The sequence below is a fragment of the Glandiceps talaboti genome, chromosome 23, assembly GCF_964340395.1.
Source record: "Glandiceps talaboti chromosome 23, keGlaTala1.1, whole genome shotgun sequence".
Lineage (NCBI taxonomy): Eukaryota > Metazoa > Hemichordata > Enteropneusta > Spengelidae > Glandiceps > Glandiceps talaboti.
The window spans coordinates 3201875-3216370 of record NC_135571.1 but is presented as its reverse complement, the minus strand read 5'-3'; the positions used below and the strand labels follow the sequence as shown (position 1 = coordinate 3216370).

At 40.9% G+C, this 14496-nt stretch overlaps 2 protein-coding genes across 2 annotated transcripts; both read right to left on the bottom strand.

Annotated features, from left to right (window-relative positions):
* Positions 1-218: 218 nt before the first annotated feature.
* Positions 219-6708, bottom strand: LOC144452657 (uncharacterized). The gene is made up of 2 exons (XM_078143803.1): positions 6652-6708; positions 219-4526 (listed from the first exon to the last, which is right to left on the bottom strand). Exon 2 carries the CDS (start codon positions 4428-4430, stop codon positions 2517-2519), a length of 1914 nt encoding a protein of 637 aa, XP_077999929.1. The 5' UTR covers positions 4431-4526; positions 6652-6708; the 3' UTR covers positions 219-2516.
* A 3555-nt stretch (positions 6709-10263) lies between these two features.
* LOC144453148 (uncharacterized) lies at positions 10264-11917 on the bottom strand. Its single transcript, XM_078144427.1, has 2 exons — positions 10641-11917; positions 10264-10297 (listed from the first exon to the last, which is right to left on the bottom strand). The coding sequence occupies exons 1-2, from the start codon at positions 11915-11917 to the stop codon at positions 10264-10266; spliced, it is 1311 nt and encodes a 436-aa protein (XP_078000553.1).
* Between the last annotated feature and the right edge of the window lie 2579 nt (positions 11918-14496).

Below are 14496 nucleotides of genomic sequence, written 5' to 3'. Positions count from 1 at the left end.
AACTTTTAAATACTTTGTAATATGCGATTGAAATTCCTCTGTAACTAAGGCTACTTCATAACACAAACACACATCCAGTCTTCAGCATGTCTCTCTTAAACCAATATAAACAGATACACATTTACATAGAGTTGAAAATCAATCCTTTTTAATATCATATCTCATTTCTTGTAAAGACAACTTAAACACATTGACATAAATATGAAAATTGTGTTGCTATAATGCATTTTGTTCATGTGAAATTTTTTTTTCAAATAATAATAATAATAACAATAATCTTTATTTATACTGGATAGTTCTTTCAGTATATAAATAGTTGTCTCCCAAGAAGTCCAGTGAGGGCCATCCCTCATGGGTTCAGTGTTAATGCACGAGGAAACCGGAGTACCCAGGGAAAACATGCGTTGTTCAGTAGAGTCAAACTGAAGGACACTCTTCTTACTTACAGCATAGTACATTTAATCTCAGACCACTAAGTGGTCTGAGATGCATACAAAGACACAGAGTACATGTTTACATGAGATACTCAATTGTTCAAGTTAAGAGAAAACTTAAGTGGTCTGTGATTTAATCAAACCCTGAATGGGTTCGAACCCCACCCGCAATGGTAAGAGGCAAGTGGTTTAACCACTCAGCCACCGACAACCCTGAATGGGTTCAAACCTCAGCCGTAATGGTAAAAGGCAAGTGGTTTAACCACTTAGCCACCAACAACCCCTATTTTGCCATAATTAGTTATTACACTAAAATATGGACATATATTTGTATGTACATTGTATCACACAAGCCAAACTTTTCACCGTTGAGAACACTGTGACATGACATATCTTACACTGTCTACAAGTACTGCTGTAAATGAAATGAAATATCAACATTGACCAGAATGGTACTAGATATGGTCTTGGTTTGTCCACAGTATTAGAAAACAATGTTGGAATGCATATGTACATACCATTGCATTATTCATACTGGTAGCGTTTCCTAATCTGGGGTGATTAGCAAAGATTTTTCATCTACATACCATGATTGGACTGAAATTTTCTTTCAGGACTAATTTAATGATTAGTTCGTTCATGTTTGCAGTGGAATGACATATTTCCCCACAATACATCATTCAAAATGGCAGGTTTACAAGTAACCTATTAGTCTAGGTTACCCAGACTCCTCTGACTTCCGCCAACCCTAGAGAATCTGGGGAATACAGCATGTAAGTGATTTGAACATAAGATGGCAACTATCATATATAACTGGACTCCGACTTTCTCTGACGGTTGAAAATGATTCGTAATTTTCATTTTCAACAACTGTGCATTTGCATATATTTCACAAAATCAGGTAAAAAAGTTTTGAAAATCATTTTTGTTACATGATTAACTAAAATACTCTTAGCAAGAGTTGCTATCATGTGATATTACAACAGAGGTCATGTTGTGGGTCAACCTCTTCATGCAGCCATCTTGTTTCAATCACTGACACAGTATTTCCCCAGGCTCTCTGGGGTTGACAAGCCAGAGGGAGTCTGGGTAACAGAGACTAGTGGCCTACTGAATGTAAAATACATGGAACAATTACAATACCGAATACTCGTTTAAAAATGGTTCAAATCCAAATAACACACTACACTTGTACAAAACGATAACATCTTAAATATTAATTTTCTAAAAATCTAAAAAAAGTCTCAAAAATTTGGTCATTGAGTCAGATACACTAATTTCAATACAATAACTTACATCGACGTTATTTTTTCATTTTTATATCACTTTTTCTTTGCGGCTTATAGAATCTTTGAAGAATGAGTTACTTGGATGAGTTGTATAAAGGTGTACACAGACAGTATAACCTGTCCATCCAAGACATAAACAGTTATTTCTATGACATAGATTTATCATGTGGTTTCTGCCTATCCTGTTTGCCATGTCTCCAAGTCCTAGCCTGTCTACTCAGCTTGTGTGGACATTTTCAAAACTCAATAATGATTGAAACTGCTAAAAGTATGATGAAAGCTCATCTGTGCAAAAGTTCAGTCTAAGTTAATGGGTTTAACTTTGTATTGCACCAGAATATAATTAGCTTACCAAAGCTTTTGCCAGGTATCCACCATGGCTTTGTCAGTGTTGAAGTCACGATGCATGCGTGACTTCAGGCAATTGTCCCAAATTCTCGGAAGTTGGTAATGTCCCCCATCACGGTTCATGGATGGTTTTAAAGTTCGAATATGAATCGCTTCCTTAATCCCTCACCAATACAAAGTTAAACCCATTAACTTAAACTGTTAATAGGACAAGCTGGCGAATCGTCTTATATGGACATTTTCAAAAACTCAACAACACAGGTGGCTACCCAGACAAGCTTGATAAATTAGGAGGTATAATTATATTAATCCCCATTATTTTACTCCATTCAACTGGAAAATTACTTGTGATCTCAAGGTTTGTCACTGCTCAACTAGCGACATGCAGTGACAAGGCCCCTTAGGTCACTTGCATTTTCCACAGCTGAAATTGCAATACAGCAATCTACATAAAATGCCCTTTGATGATGTGTGCATTAAACTCCACTCTGTCTTTACAGCAGTACCCGCACGCATTACACTGGAAGGGACTATCTCGTCCATGACATCCCCGATGAATCATAAACGTTGACAAATCAGGAAACGAAATTTCACAATGCTGACAAAGAAATTCTCTAAACCTATCACATGATTCGCAAGCAGCATCTGCACCTGCTTCGGCAGTTTCATCTAAACTTACTGGTCTGTTTAAATCACCTGTATTCTCATGTCTAAACGGCATAGCTTTGGCGATTCCTGTTGACGGTTTCCCCATAGACAGTCGAAGAGGTAACATTTGCTTTCTTCGGCTCACTGACGAAGCAAGATTTCTGTCTCCAATTTTTAAATTAATTCTCGGAATAGTTAGTCTTGAAGGAGATTTATCTTGGCCCCTTTGCTCATCTCTTTCGCTAGGCTCATCATGTGTTGAAGCGGTTACCATGGTTATCTCTTCTTCATCTCTGTCTTCTTCTTTGATGGATGTATTGATAGGTTTATTATCACTCTTGTCAGTATTGCTAAATTCCGTAACAATCTGTTCAGAATTCAAAGACTGGTTCGTGCTGCTTGTGATGTAATTATGTGCAACAGCAGGACTGGAATTTTTTGTGGGAACTTCACCTGTTACACACCATGATGTAGTATTTGTGTCCGATTCTAAATTCTGTTGTATCAAACCCTCCTGAGTTGTTCCTCTGTTTTCTACTCTTTTCCAGTGTACAGTGAAAGCATCTGCTCCCTCACCACCACTTCCTGAACTTTCAGTCTCTGGGTTCCTTCTCTCGAAAGCGTTCTGATTATGGGAGAAAGGGACTGATTCAGATGAACGACTATTACTGCTCATCGGTTTCCCTTGATGATGTCCACTTTTGATGAGGTGATTTAGATCAGACCTGACACTGAACTTAGAGGCAGTAGTTGCTGTACTGACGATAGCTGAAGTAACAGTTGTTGCTGGCGACTGTTGTTGTTGCGTCTCACTAAGTGAATAGACCTGGCCAATGACAGGCATAGATTGGTTGTTTGCTACATGTTGCGGTATACCTCCAGTGGGGCTATTAGATGGTTGCGAAACTGTTGGTCTGAAATGTACAGAGTCTAGCAAAGCTGAAGTACTAGATGACTGTGAAGTTGACTGCATCGTATCTATCATAGATGTCATTCCCTGCATATCGGTAGCACCACGTTGAGCATACACATTGTAGTTTGGTAACAAGCCTGTTAATATAGATCGCTCTATACGTTCTCTTGACGTTGCAGATCTTGATGGACTTAAAGAATACGCTTTTGGAAGGCCATGTTTGATATGTTTATGCCTCGTTAAATTTGGCCGATAACGAAAAGTTTCACCACACTGGGTACACGAGAATGGACGCTCTTTGACATGAATCCGCATATGCAGTCGCATATTGTCTCTGCGAGTGTACATGCGTCCACAGATATGACACTGGTAGAGTTGTTCACCTGCGTGTAGCTTTTTATGTTTGATTAGATCTTGGGGTAGTCGGAATGTAGCTTTACATTCATCGCATTCTAACAGTGCTGCTGTTTTCCTGGTCTTTTTCCCAACTGCTCTATTTGTTGTAACAGGCATTGACACTTTCTCAGCCGAGAATTTGTTTCCAAGGCTTGCATTTGTAATGATGTTACCTGACTTTTCGGTTGCTGTCCATGACCTTTGAACTGTCATTTCATTTCCCGTACTTGGACTTGTGCCGACGCTGTCAGATTTATCAGTCGCAGTGCTGTCTTCTAAACATGGCAGTTCTCCATAATCTGTATTCGTGAAACTACCAGTGATAATATTATAATTCATCATTCCGCTTTGGTCTTCTCTGCCTCCACTGTTGTCATGGAAATTGAGTGCAGTTGCATCCATGGTTACCAAGTGACCTTTATCTCTGCCCACTTATTCAACAAGTCAACTTCAGGCTGATCAAAGTACACACACTCTCCTAATATTGTGCATTTTTCACTGGGAAAAAAGAAGACATATTTAATTTCTTGTACTTCACGTTTTTTTCTTTTGTTTTAGTTTCATATGTAAAATTTATGGTATATATCAAATGTTCTATACCGTATATCGTTTCTTTCTGACTGAAGGCTTGTGTAGCATCTATGGTCCACTCAAGTATCGAACTTTGTTCCAAACACAAACTTGAAATTTTTGACTGCACACTTAAGTCTATGTCAACATCACTGAACAGAGTCGGAGGGCAATACAACTTCCAGTCACCTAAATCCTATCACCTCTAGTCTTATTAGGCGTACATGTCTATTAGGTCATGTGTTCTGAATAGATTAATGGGTCAATCTGTTGACAAGTACTGAACTATGCAGTCAAAAACTTTCAGATACAATTTTCAAGTTTGGACAGACTAAAACTTTAACTAAATACTATGGTTTACTAACACATGTATGAATTTTGATATAAAATATGCTATTATATGTTTGTCTGTGCCACCACTTCTTATATATCCCTTGTGGGAAGAGAATGTACATGTGTATCGAAGTCCCCCCCCCCCCCCCCCCCCCCCTTTGTGGTCGGGAGATGGAGGGGAGTGGGTTGCTGCAGCAATCAAGCAGTTTTTCTGATATTTATCACACTATAAACAGCCTTAATCCACAATTAAAAATGAAACTGAAATGACACCAACACAATTCAAACAAGTCTCGTGCTAACCTTCATCAAATCTCAAGATCTCTCTAAGTTTTATAACTTATAAGGAGATGATACAACAATACTTCACAACGATGGCATCCAGACGAGTCTAGTTCCTGAAAGAGATCGTATTTCATACTACCACTGTCCACAGAGGGACTGTGGTACTACAAAGTACTTCATCACTATCCCATAGTGATATAGACTGTAAGATACATCGTGACGTTTCGCCCTCACCGGCCCTCTCTAGTGGTTGGGTTTGGCCGATGTGTGAGGGCGCCCCATCAAGGCGTACCTTACAGACTAACAGTGATAGGGATATTGATGAAGTACATTCAACATTACAGTATGTAATACAGTCCCTGTCAGGAACTAGACTCCATCCAGACTAAATCCAAACGTGTAATGTTTTATATCAATGATGGTGAAAAATCAAAAGCTACAATTTTTTCAGGGTGGCAAGTGGGTCATGACATATCAGAATTGTATCAGTGATAACATATATCTTGAAATTGAATGCAATTGGCAATAAGTATTAATAACATGAGATATCAAACTATCGAATCATTATTAAAGTATTAGATGTTACAAAATAAAGAACGATGATGTTTACATAGTTGTTAATAGATTAATAGTACTATTGGTTTCAAAGTTACTCTCAACACTTGCTTCACTAGCACTTGTGGAAGTGTACAGTATTAAATAACTTGCAGATTTTACAATCTTATCACAGTTGGATACTGATAACCAGTCAGTGGGTTTGCCCATAGACCCTCCACCCATAGGATAGTGGAGGGTCAATGGATTTGCCTGAATGAATAGACAACTTTATACAATGAGTTTTCTGCTTTTCCTTGACTAAGTCTTGCTTTCTTTTCAGAGATATATGCTTATCAATTTTGTGTTTTGAATGAGTCCATGTAAATACCTGCAAATTATAACTATGAAAAACTGCGCAACTACTAAGTGCACAGGCACTCGAATCAATGTGTATGATTTTTTTTTTTAAATGTATAGTGAATAAGAGTCATATACCCCCCCCCCCCCATCATACAGATTGATTCGAGTGCCTGTGACTAAGTGTGTGCACCCTGGTGTTTACTGCTGATATTATCTCTAAGTTTTAGTGTAACTTCAGAAATATCTGTCAATGTTGTAGCAAATGTTGAGACAAAGTTGGAAACCAATACTAGTAATCTATCAACATCTATGTAAACATTATTGTTCTTTATTTTATCGAATACATTCAATGACCCATTGCCATATATTAATACTAGAATTTAGAAATACTGAAATAGAACAAAGAACAAAGCCAAGGTTCAGCCAAACCGGTAAACGTTAGCTCCGACACCAAAATAATAGTATTGCTAATTATTATAGAATAGAACATGGGTGGCTGATAATATAAATTGATTATCTTGTCTCGAAGAATACTCACAATTCATTCCGATTTCAGCGGCGATACGATCGAATCTTTCAGATGGACTCCAGGTCATAGACGACGTCATCAAACTCCCTAGCTCGAATAAAATTATGGCCATGTTGTTCCTTTTCCACACGTTCTTATTAAATAATTGAATTTTTCTTCCGTTAAAGAACACAAGCTGAACTATTTCTTAAAGTAACGTTAATATTATCATATACTCTTCCACTAAAACATGTAAATTAATACTCATGGCTAAAAGCTGCCATATTACAACAGCAGCAACGGAAAGGGGGACTTGTTAAAGTTAAATAATGTGAAACACGTGAATGTAAACAAACTCTTTCATTTCATTCATGCATAATTTTAAATGTGATTCCCACGACCTGACATGAGGTGCTACGAAAACTCAGACGACAGATTTGACGAATCGCGTTGCATTCGATTTTTTCAAGAGTGGAACTCTTTGCTACAGTAAGTATCTTGCATTTCATATTTCATGACATAACGTTTCAGAAATTTGACACGCCGTTCGTATGCATGGGGCCGGGAAGCAGGTTCGTCAGTGAACGGTTGAAGGGAAGTACTGCGTGCATACGGACTACGGACTCGTTTCTGAGTCCTGACACCGTCCATCTCCTTTCGTAGTTACATATAAAGGGACACCATCTCCCCGTATACCTCCATGAAGGGACATTGTTAGAATCTAGTCCCGTACTCCGTTTGCAAGCAGTCCTAATAGTATGCGGCACGCCATAGGCCCATAGTCTATTTTTGTAAAATTCCGAATGTCTGTACTGTACGTACACAGATGACATGTTTCGATTAGTCTAGTTCCCGACGACCGTATTCCGATTTTAACGTAGGAAGATAACGTAGTATGACATCGGAATACGGTCGTAGGGAACTAGCTGCAATAATTGTAGCGTTTGCTGTGATTTTGAGGGCCTTTTCGTGTGTGTTTGTGCCTTTTTTTCCCGATCCGATGTTTAACCCGTTTGATTCGGGTTAAACATCGGAACGAAAAAGGGCACAAAAAAACAGACGAAAAAAACCTCAAAATGACAGCAAACGCTACAATTATTGCATTTAGTCAGGAACTAGACTATGTTATGTGTTCTGTCACTTTGCCGTGTCGATACTACTATCTGACTATTAAATAATTGCCCCCATATTTGCTATAACAAAACGTGTAATTGTAAAACACGTTGCTTTTAACAGGGCGATGGTTGCTCGGGTCGAGTTGTGACAGGTTTGGGTCCAGCTTCCCTTAATTATGAGCTGATAATCAATCAATAGATTCAGTAATCCAAGTACAAAAGATCATTTTTTTAAAGGACCATCGCCTCCACCAGAGGCCTGAGAGTCAAGTATCAGTGTCGGCTATTAAATTGTATTTTGAAACCTCCTTGGCTTGGTCCAGCCTCAGATCACTAGTCCTTCCTATCTCCATGATCTATGCTAACTTTGGAGTTATACTGCTACAATAGGACACTAAAGGTATAGTAAGATGTATTGTATTTGTAATGTAACGTTTGTAAGGTAAAAAACAAAACAATGAGAAACTCTAAAGCTGTGATCTCTACATCTGTAAGGTGTTAATGGACATTCCACATGTCACAGACAAGGAAGTCTGTGATTGCATGTGATTATTGACAGCACAAACATTTCTTTAAATCCAGAGTAGCTCTGGGTCACCAGGGGCCACAGGTATACATACACCATCACACACGCCAAGACAACAGGCACACACACAACTTGGTGTTTGGGTCAAGTAGGGAGTAGTTTATTGAAAGAGAACAAAACTAATAATATCCAGTCCTCTCTCAAAACTGAGCACAGGTGTCAGCATACTGAAAGGGAGAGGACTGGTCCATTGTACAAATACTCTAAACTACAATAAATGCTAAAACTAAACTTTCTATAAACTACACTAATTACTCCCTACTAAAAGAATTCAAATCAAATACAAACTATCCAGAACCCCGTAGGGAGGATAAGCAGGTAAAGCAGCAATAGTCAGTCATACAGTAGTAAAACAATTGAGAAAAGAATACACAGCAATGTAAACAAAGCAAAATAAAGCGTACATAACTAATAAAAGTAAAAATCTCTTGCAATGGGTGGAGATGGGTGGGAGCGAAAAGCCAGCTGCTCTAGAATAAAAAATGCTGCTTGCAATGCTGCTGCTGGACGCTGACTGAAATACATTTCAAAATAAAGTCACAGGTCAACTCTGTTGACAAAGATAAGGCTAATCCTTAAACACTGAAAACTATTGGATGGTTGAGTATATATACAGACAGGCTGTGCTACCCTGGATTTAAAACACGTTAAAAATTAACTTGGCCTTAAATCCAGAGTAGCTCTGGGTCACCAGGGGCCACAGGTATACATACACCATCACACACGCCAAGACAACAGGCACACACACAACTTGGTGTTTGGGTCAAGTAGGGAGTAGTTTATTGAAAGAGAACAAAACTAATAATATCCAGTCCTCTCTCAAAACTGAGCACAGGTGTCAGCATACTGAAAGGGAGAGGACTGGTCCATTGTACAAATACTCTAAACTACAATAAATGCTAAAACTAAACTTTCTATAAACTACACTAATTACTCCCAAGGACCCAAACACCGTAGAAGTGGAGAGAGTAAAGTAGAAATTAGGAAAGGTGAGAAGGTAGTTGAGAGGCAAACTGGACGGAGGATTTAAGACGCAAGGGCAGGGACGGATGTAAATATTTACGAAAGGAATCACTCTTCCAGTCACCTAGCAATTTGATTAATTCATTTGGGAGTCCACACTGTAAGGCCCAGGAGGCCCCCCCTCGACGAAAACTATGAGTGGAGTAATGGTGAACATCAGGGACCAAAGTCGTTAATAATTGCGTTAGACGGCGAGTGAAGTAAGGGGCTGAAAGTGGGGATTGAGGTGAAGAGGAGGGCAGGGGGAAGGCCGGTCCCGCTGGGGGGGTGGGAGAAAGTGTGAATGCAGATATAACTGCCGTCACTGGGCACAGAGGGTGAGGGGAGAGGATAGGGAGAGGAATGATGAATTGTCTGTCTTTAGTCTGAATAGTTTTCGACCAACGAACACGTAAACCAATACCCCAGGAGAAAGCTAAACAGTCAGAACGGGTCAGGTGGCGGGACGGGTCAAAGTTTGAGTCAGACATGGGTAACACATTGGACTTACGGAGCAGACCAAAGAAAAGCACAAGGCAGACAGCCCAGAAAACAATATCTAGAGGAATAGAGAGGTTCAGTTGTTCCCGGATGCCCAACAAGAGAGTGGGGGTAATAGGGAGCTTGCGACAAACAGCAGTCCCCTTACAACGTGCCATACCTTTCAGGAGAGATGACAATTGCCAATTACCAGACACTGGGTTTGGGTGACCACATTCAATGTGGAGGAGGCGGACAATGTTGAGGTACTGTTTAATGGAAGAGACGGCAAGGCGCCGAGAAAGGTAAGCAGCATAGCGACATAGGACCGTGCTATCGACAGGGACAGGGGTGTAACCAAAGGTTAAGCAGAAAGCTAGGTAGGATCGACGATGCACAGAGTATGTGGCTTTTGTGGAGGAGGCGAATGCCTGTCCACGATAGTAGGAGACTGCCATGTCAAGGTCCCCTTCCAGCTTCTGGAGCCCAGTATCTGGGGAAGAAGGACAGAGAGGACAGCATCAGACATATGATTAGAAAAAGAAGAAATGAATAAGGGTGGGGAGACAAGTCCCGACTGGGACTGGAGGAGAGTAAATAAACGCAACCACTGGCCTGGTTGGTGAAGCCGGGATATAGCATCCGGAAGCACATTAGATTTACCTGGGATATGTAAAGCTTTAACATGAAAATTAAAACAGACAGACAACCAGAAGAGTTCCCGAAGGGCGGACATCACGAGGGGGTGCCTAGATGTCCCGGAATTGATATTGGCCATAGCCACCTGACTATCAGTCAGGAAAAGAACTGTCTGATTTGCCCAACAGGGGGCCCACCGACGAGCAGCTAGCAAAACAGATAGGGCTTCCTTATGGTTGATATGTAGGGACTCTGCAGAAGGCCAGTCACAGTCCCAGCGTGTGTACTGCCAGTCCCCCCTGTAGTAGATACCAGAGGCCAAATTACAGGCATCCATATGTACATCAGTGATGGGGCGGGGATCAATAAATTTATGGGTGCCATTGAACACATGGAGGTAACGAAGCCACCAAGCAATATCCAGATGAAAATCCTCAGACAAAAGAAGCTTGTGGGATGGTTTGCATAACTTATTCATGTTATCAAGCACACGGCGGAGGAAAGTTCTACCTCCTTTGACAACACGGCAGGCCCAGGCAAGTTTACCAGCAAGCGATTGTAATTGGCGGCGGGAAGCACGTTTACGGGAAGAAAATTCCAGCAAGAGGAGGTGAAGCTCATTGAGCTTAGCAGGCGGCAATTGTAAGGTAAGGGATACAGTGTCAATATCAATACCCAGAAAGGTGAGTTTCTGAGAGGGGCCAACAACTTTGTTCCAAGCAATATAAAACCCAAGTTTACGGAGCAGGCGAAGGAGAGTATTGAGAGCAGCTACACATGACTGGTAATCATCAGCGATGATTAAGAAATCATCGAGATATACCACTAGGGCATTGTAATTTCGTCGGGCCATCATTCGACGGACACTCTGAGTTATCCTATGAAAAACATGTGGGGCTTTACGGGCACCAAAGGGGAGGCGGGTATCATACATGAAAGTGGGGTCACTGTCACCTGAAAAAGTCCATTGGAGGCCTGTGGCAGGGAAATTGGAGGGATGGATTTTAACAGAACGATAAGCAGACTTAAGGTCCACTTTGGCCATATAGCAACCCTCAGAAAGTAGACTGACAGCATCATCAATGGTTTGGTATTGAAAGGAATCAAGGGAGGCATAATCATTTACTGACTTACCAATCGGTTGACTGCAGTCATGGATGAGTCTGATATCAGGCGAATTGGGCTTAGGGATGGCACCAAGGGCACTGACTATAGTGGGTTTGTCTTTGGTGACAACATAATGGCCTTCAGCAATTTCATTATGAATTTGTTTCTCAACTTTGGTACGATTATGGGCAGTAGCTGAGCGATAGTTGGCAGTAAGGGCAGGTTGAATATTAGCATTGTGATCGATAATGTGAAACCCATTGACTATACCATCTAGTAAAAATTCCTTATCTGGGTCATTGACAAGCTCTTGCTGCCAAGCTGCAGGGATTAAGCCAGAAGAGGGAATGGGTTTGGGAAGAGACATTGACACTGGGGGGGTATCTAGTTTTTTGGGGCAAACCGTTCATGATCGACTTTGGAATGGGATTTTCGGCATGAGGGTTCTAGGCAGACGTGAGCATACGTACAACGGGGCCCAAATTTACAAGCCCCCTTATTGAAACCAATGCAAATTGGTCTGCCAGAGGTAGAATCAATAGGGGCAGAAGGACGAGATAGGGAGGATTTGGTGAAGGTAGTTGACCTGGTGGAAGAGGGAAGAAAAGTGGAGGATTTCTCCCGCAACATAACAGTAGTAAGATGTGGGATATCACTACCCCATTGAAATGAATATTGTGCCTGTAGTTGCCTATATTGGCGGTCAAACAGGAGAACACTTGTCCAAGTAAATCGGTCTGCCAGCTGGGAAATTTTGTCAGTGTAGGCAAGATAACTCAGGACACCTTTGGTATTTAGGGTGTCAGATTGTATAAGTCGAAATAAGATACGAGCATTGGCTCCAGACCATTGGCTTGGGGAGACATTCTCCAGTTTGACCTTTTTTGAACCCTGTTCCATTATAAGTTTGGAGCCATCAGGAGCAACGTTAATTATATGTTGCTCTGATGACGCCCCTGTCATAGAAATAAAATCAATGATATCTAAACACTTCTCACCTTTAGTGTGAATATTACTCATATACACAAGAGGGTCTAGATCCACCCTAGCAAATGGAGACGAGTGTGAAAGCCTAGTATTAAAAGAATTAGAGTCATTGTTCGTGTGAAATTGTTTATCAAGCAGAGCATCGAGAGACGTCGCGTTACGGGTGGTGGTCGATTGAGGATCCAGTGAAGCTAGTAGATGCCTGAGATCAGCTCCTCCTTCGATGTTACCGTGCGTGGTGGAACTCCCATCGGCCGTTGTCATGTTGTTATTGGGCGCCGCCATGTTGTTGGTTGTTGTTCCTTGTGCGCATGCCCTGTGAGTCTGCCCGGAAGCACTGGAGGATGCTGGGTGCTGAGTCTGTGAGGCCGTAGTGTTGAGACCCGGATTGGTGACCTGCTTCGTGGGGGGTCTGCTTATCTCAGCCACTGCTGCAGCGAGAAGGCGACGTTGAGCCAAAGGTTCAATCTTCATTGTTGTTATGTCGTCCTCCTTGATGAGTCGAATGGACGCCATGGATGTGAAGCCAAAAACCACCAGTCTATCCAGCGTGAACGTCCCGAGGTCTGAGTTGGACGCCCACTGCTGAACGTCGAGGGGCACATCGGTCCGTACTTCAGAGATCAGGTTACGTCGCTCCGGAGTGGAAAATAAGTCCGCCGATGACGGGAACTGCGGGATTGACCCAAACTCTGAGTCAATCGACATTGTGCTTGTTGTAAATAGTGGCAATGTAATGATACGACGATGGTACAGTGCAGCAGTCTGAATGGCAGTAGAAACAGCGTGGCGTGTATAGCGTCCACACAAAGAAGCGAAAAGCCAGCTGCTCTAGAATAAAAAATGCTGCTTGCAATGCTGCTGCTGGACGCTGACTGAAATACATTTCAAAATAAAGTCACAGGTCAACTCTGTTGACAAAGATAAGGCTAATCCTTAAACACTGAAAACTATTGGATGGTTGAGTATATATACAGACAGGCTGTGCTACCCTGGATTTAAAACACGTTAAAAATTAACTTGGCCGAGATTGCCCACAGTCATATACAGTTGCAGAGCAATAATTATTGAATTTGAGTCAATAATTAATGAATGAGAACATGGTGTATATACAGATTCAACCAGTAGACAGGCCATGTTTATATATCTATATAGACAATAATCTATGGTATTGGTATTCCCTTTCATATTCTATGCCGTATTTCCTTTCATGCATGCATATACTATTACTTATTTCAAAGAGAGGAAATGTTTGTGAAGGGAAAGCTGTCATGTCAGATGTGAGAGTCAAGGTCCAGTTTCACCCATATCTGTCATCGACTGGACACATGGATAACTGGAATGTAGACAATGAGATGCCTAGCATCATCAAATTTGCCGGAGTGACAGTAACAGATGGAATATAATGGGCATGTACAATGTACATGGTCACACCCCCTCCTCACTTATTAATTGTTGTGACATGCAACTCAAACCTTTGTTTTTCTATGTACGTGATCTTGCAACAGGTTCTATTGGGAGAACTTAAGCACTGAAATGAAGTCTGTATATGAAAGATTAATAAATAAATAATCAATCAATCAATCAATGCTAGGCTATCAAGGGTGTAAAATTTACATAGCTTAGGGATTTTGCTGGGTTTTTTCCCAGTACCACGCCTGGCATTTTTCTGTAACGTCATAGTTTCAAACTTAAAATTAGATTACAGTTTTCCTGCATTATTTATTATAGTAATTATGTTTACATCATACAGATTAATCCCCTGAGTTGCTTCTGATCACATGGAGACACTATAAATGATATCTTGAAAACGAAGCTTAAAAACCTGATAAGAATTTGTGTTTTGTTTCTGGTCGTAGCTTTAAAGCAATATATCATAAGGCAATTGCAAGGCATGGTAATGTAAAAGTGAGAGAGTTCCCACACGGCTGAATTTTTAGGCTAATTAATTGTGACATC

What these genes read in the sequence shown, in the direction of transcription:
- LOC144452657 (XM_078143803.1), bottom strand. Translation starts at nt 4,430, where the DNA reads ATGGATGCAACTGCACTCAATTTCCATGACAACAGTGGAGGCAGAGAA.
- LOC144453148 (XM_078144427.1), bottom strand. Translation starts at nt 11,917, where the DNA reads ATGTCTCTTCCCAAACCCATTCCCTCTTCTGGCTTAATCCCTGCAGCT. An exon ending in GTTTTGCTAGCTGCTCGTCG is followed by an intron (nt 10,298 to 10,640) that starts GTGGGCCCCCTG and finishes CTTCTTCCCCAG; the next exon opens with ATACTGGGCTCCAGAAGCTG.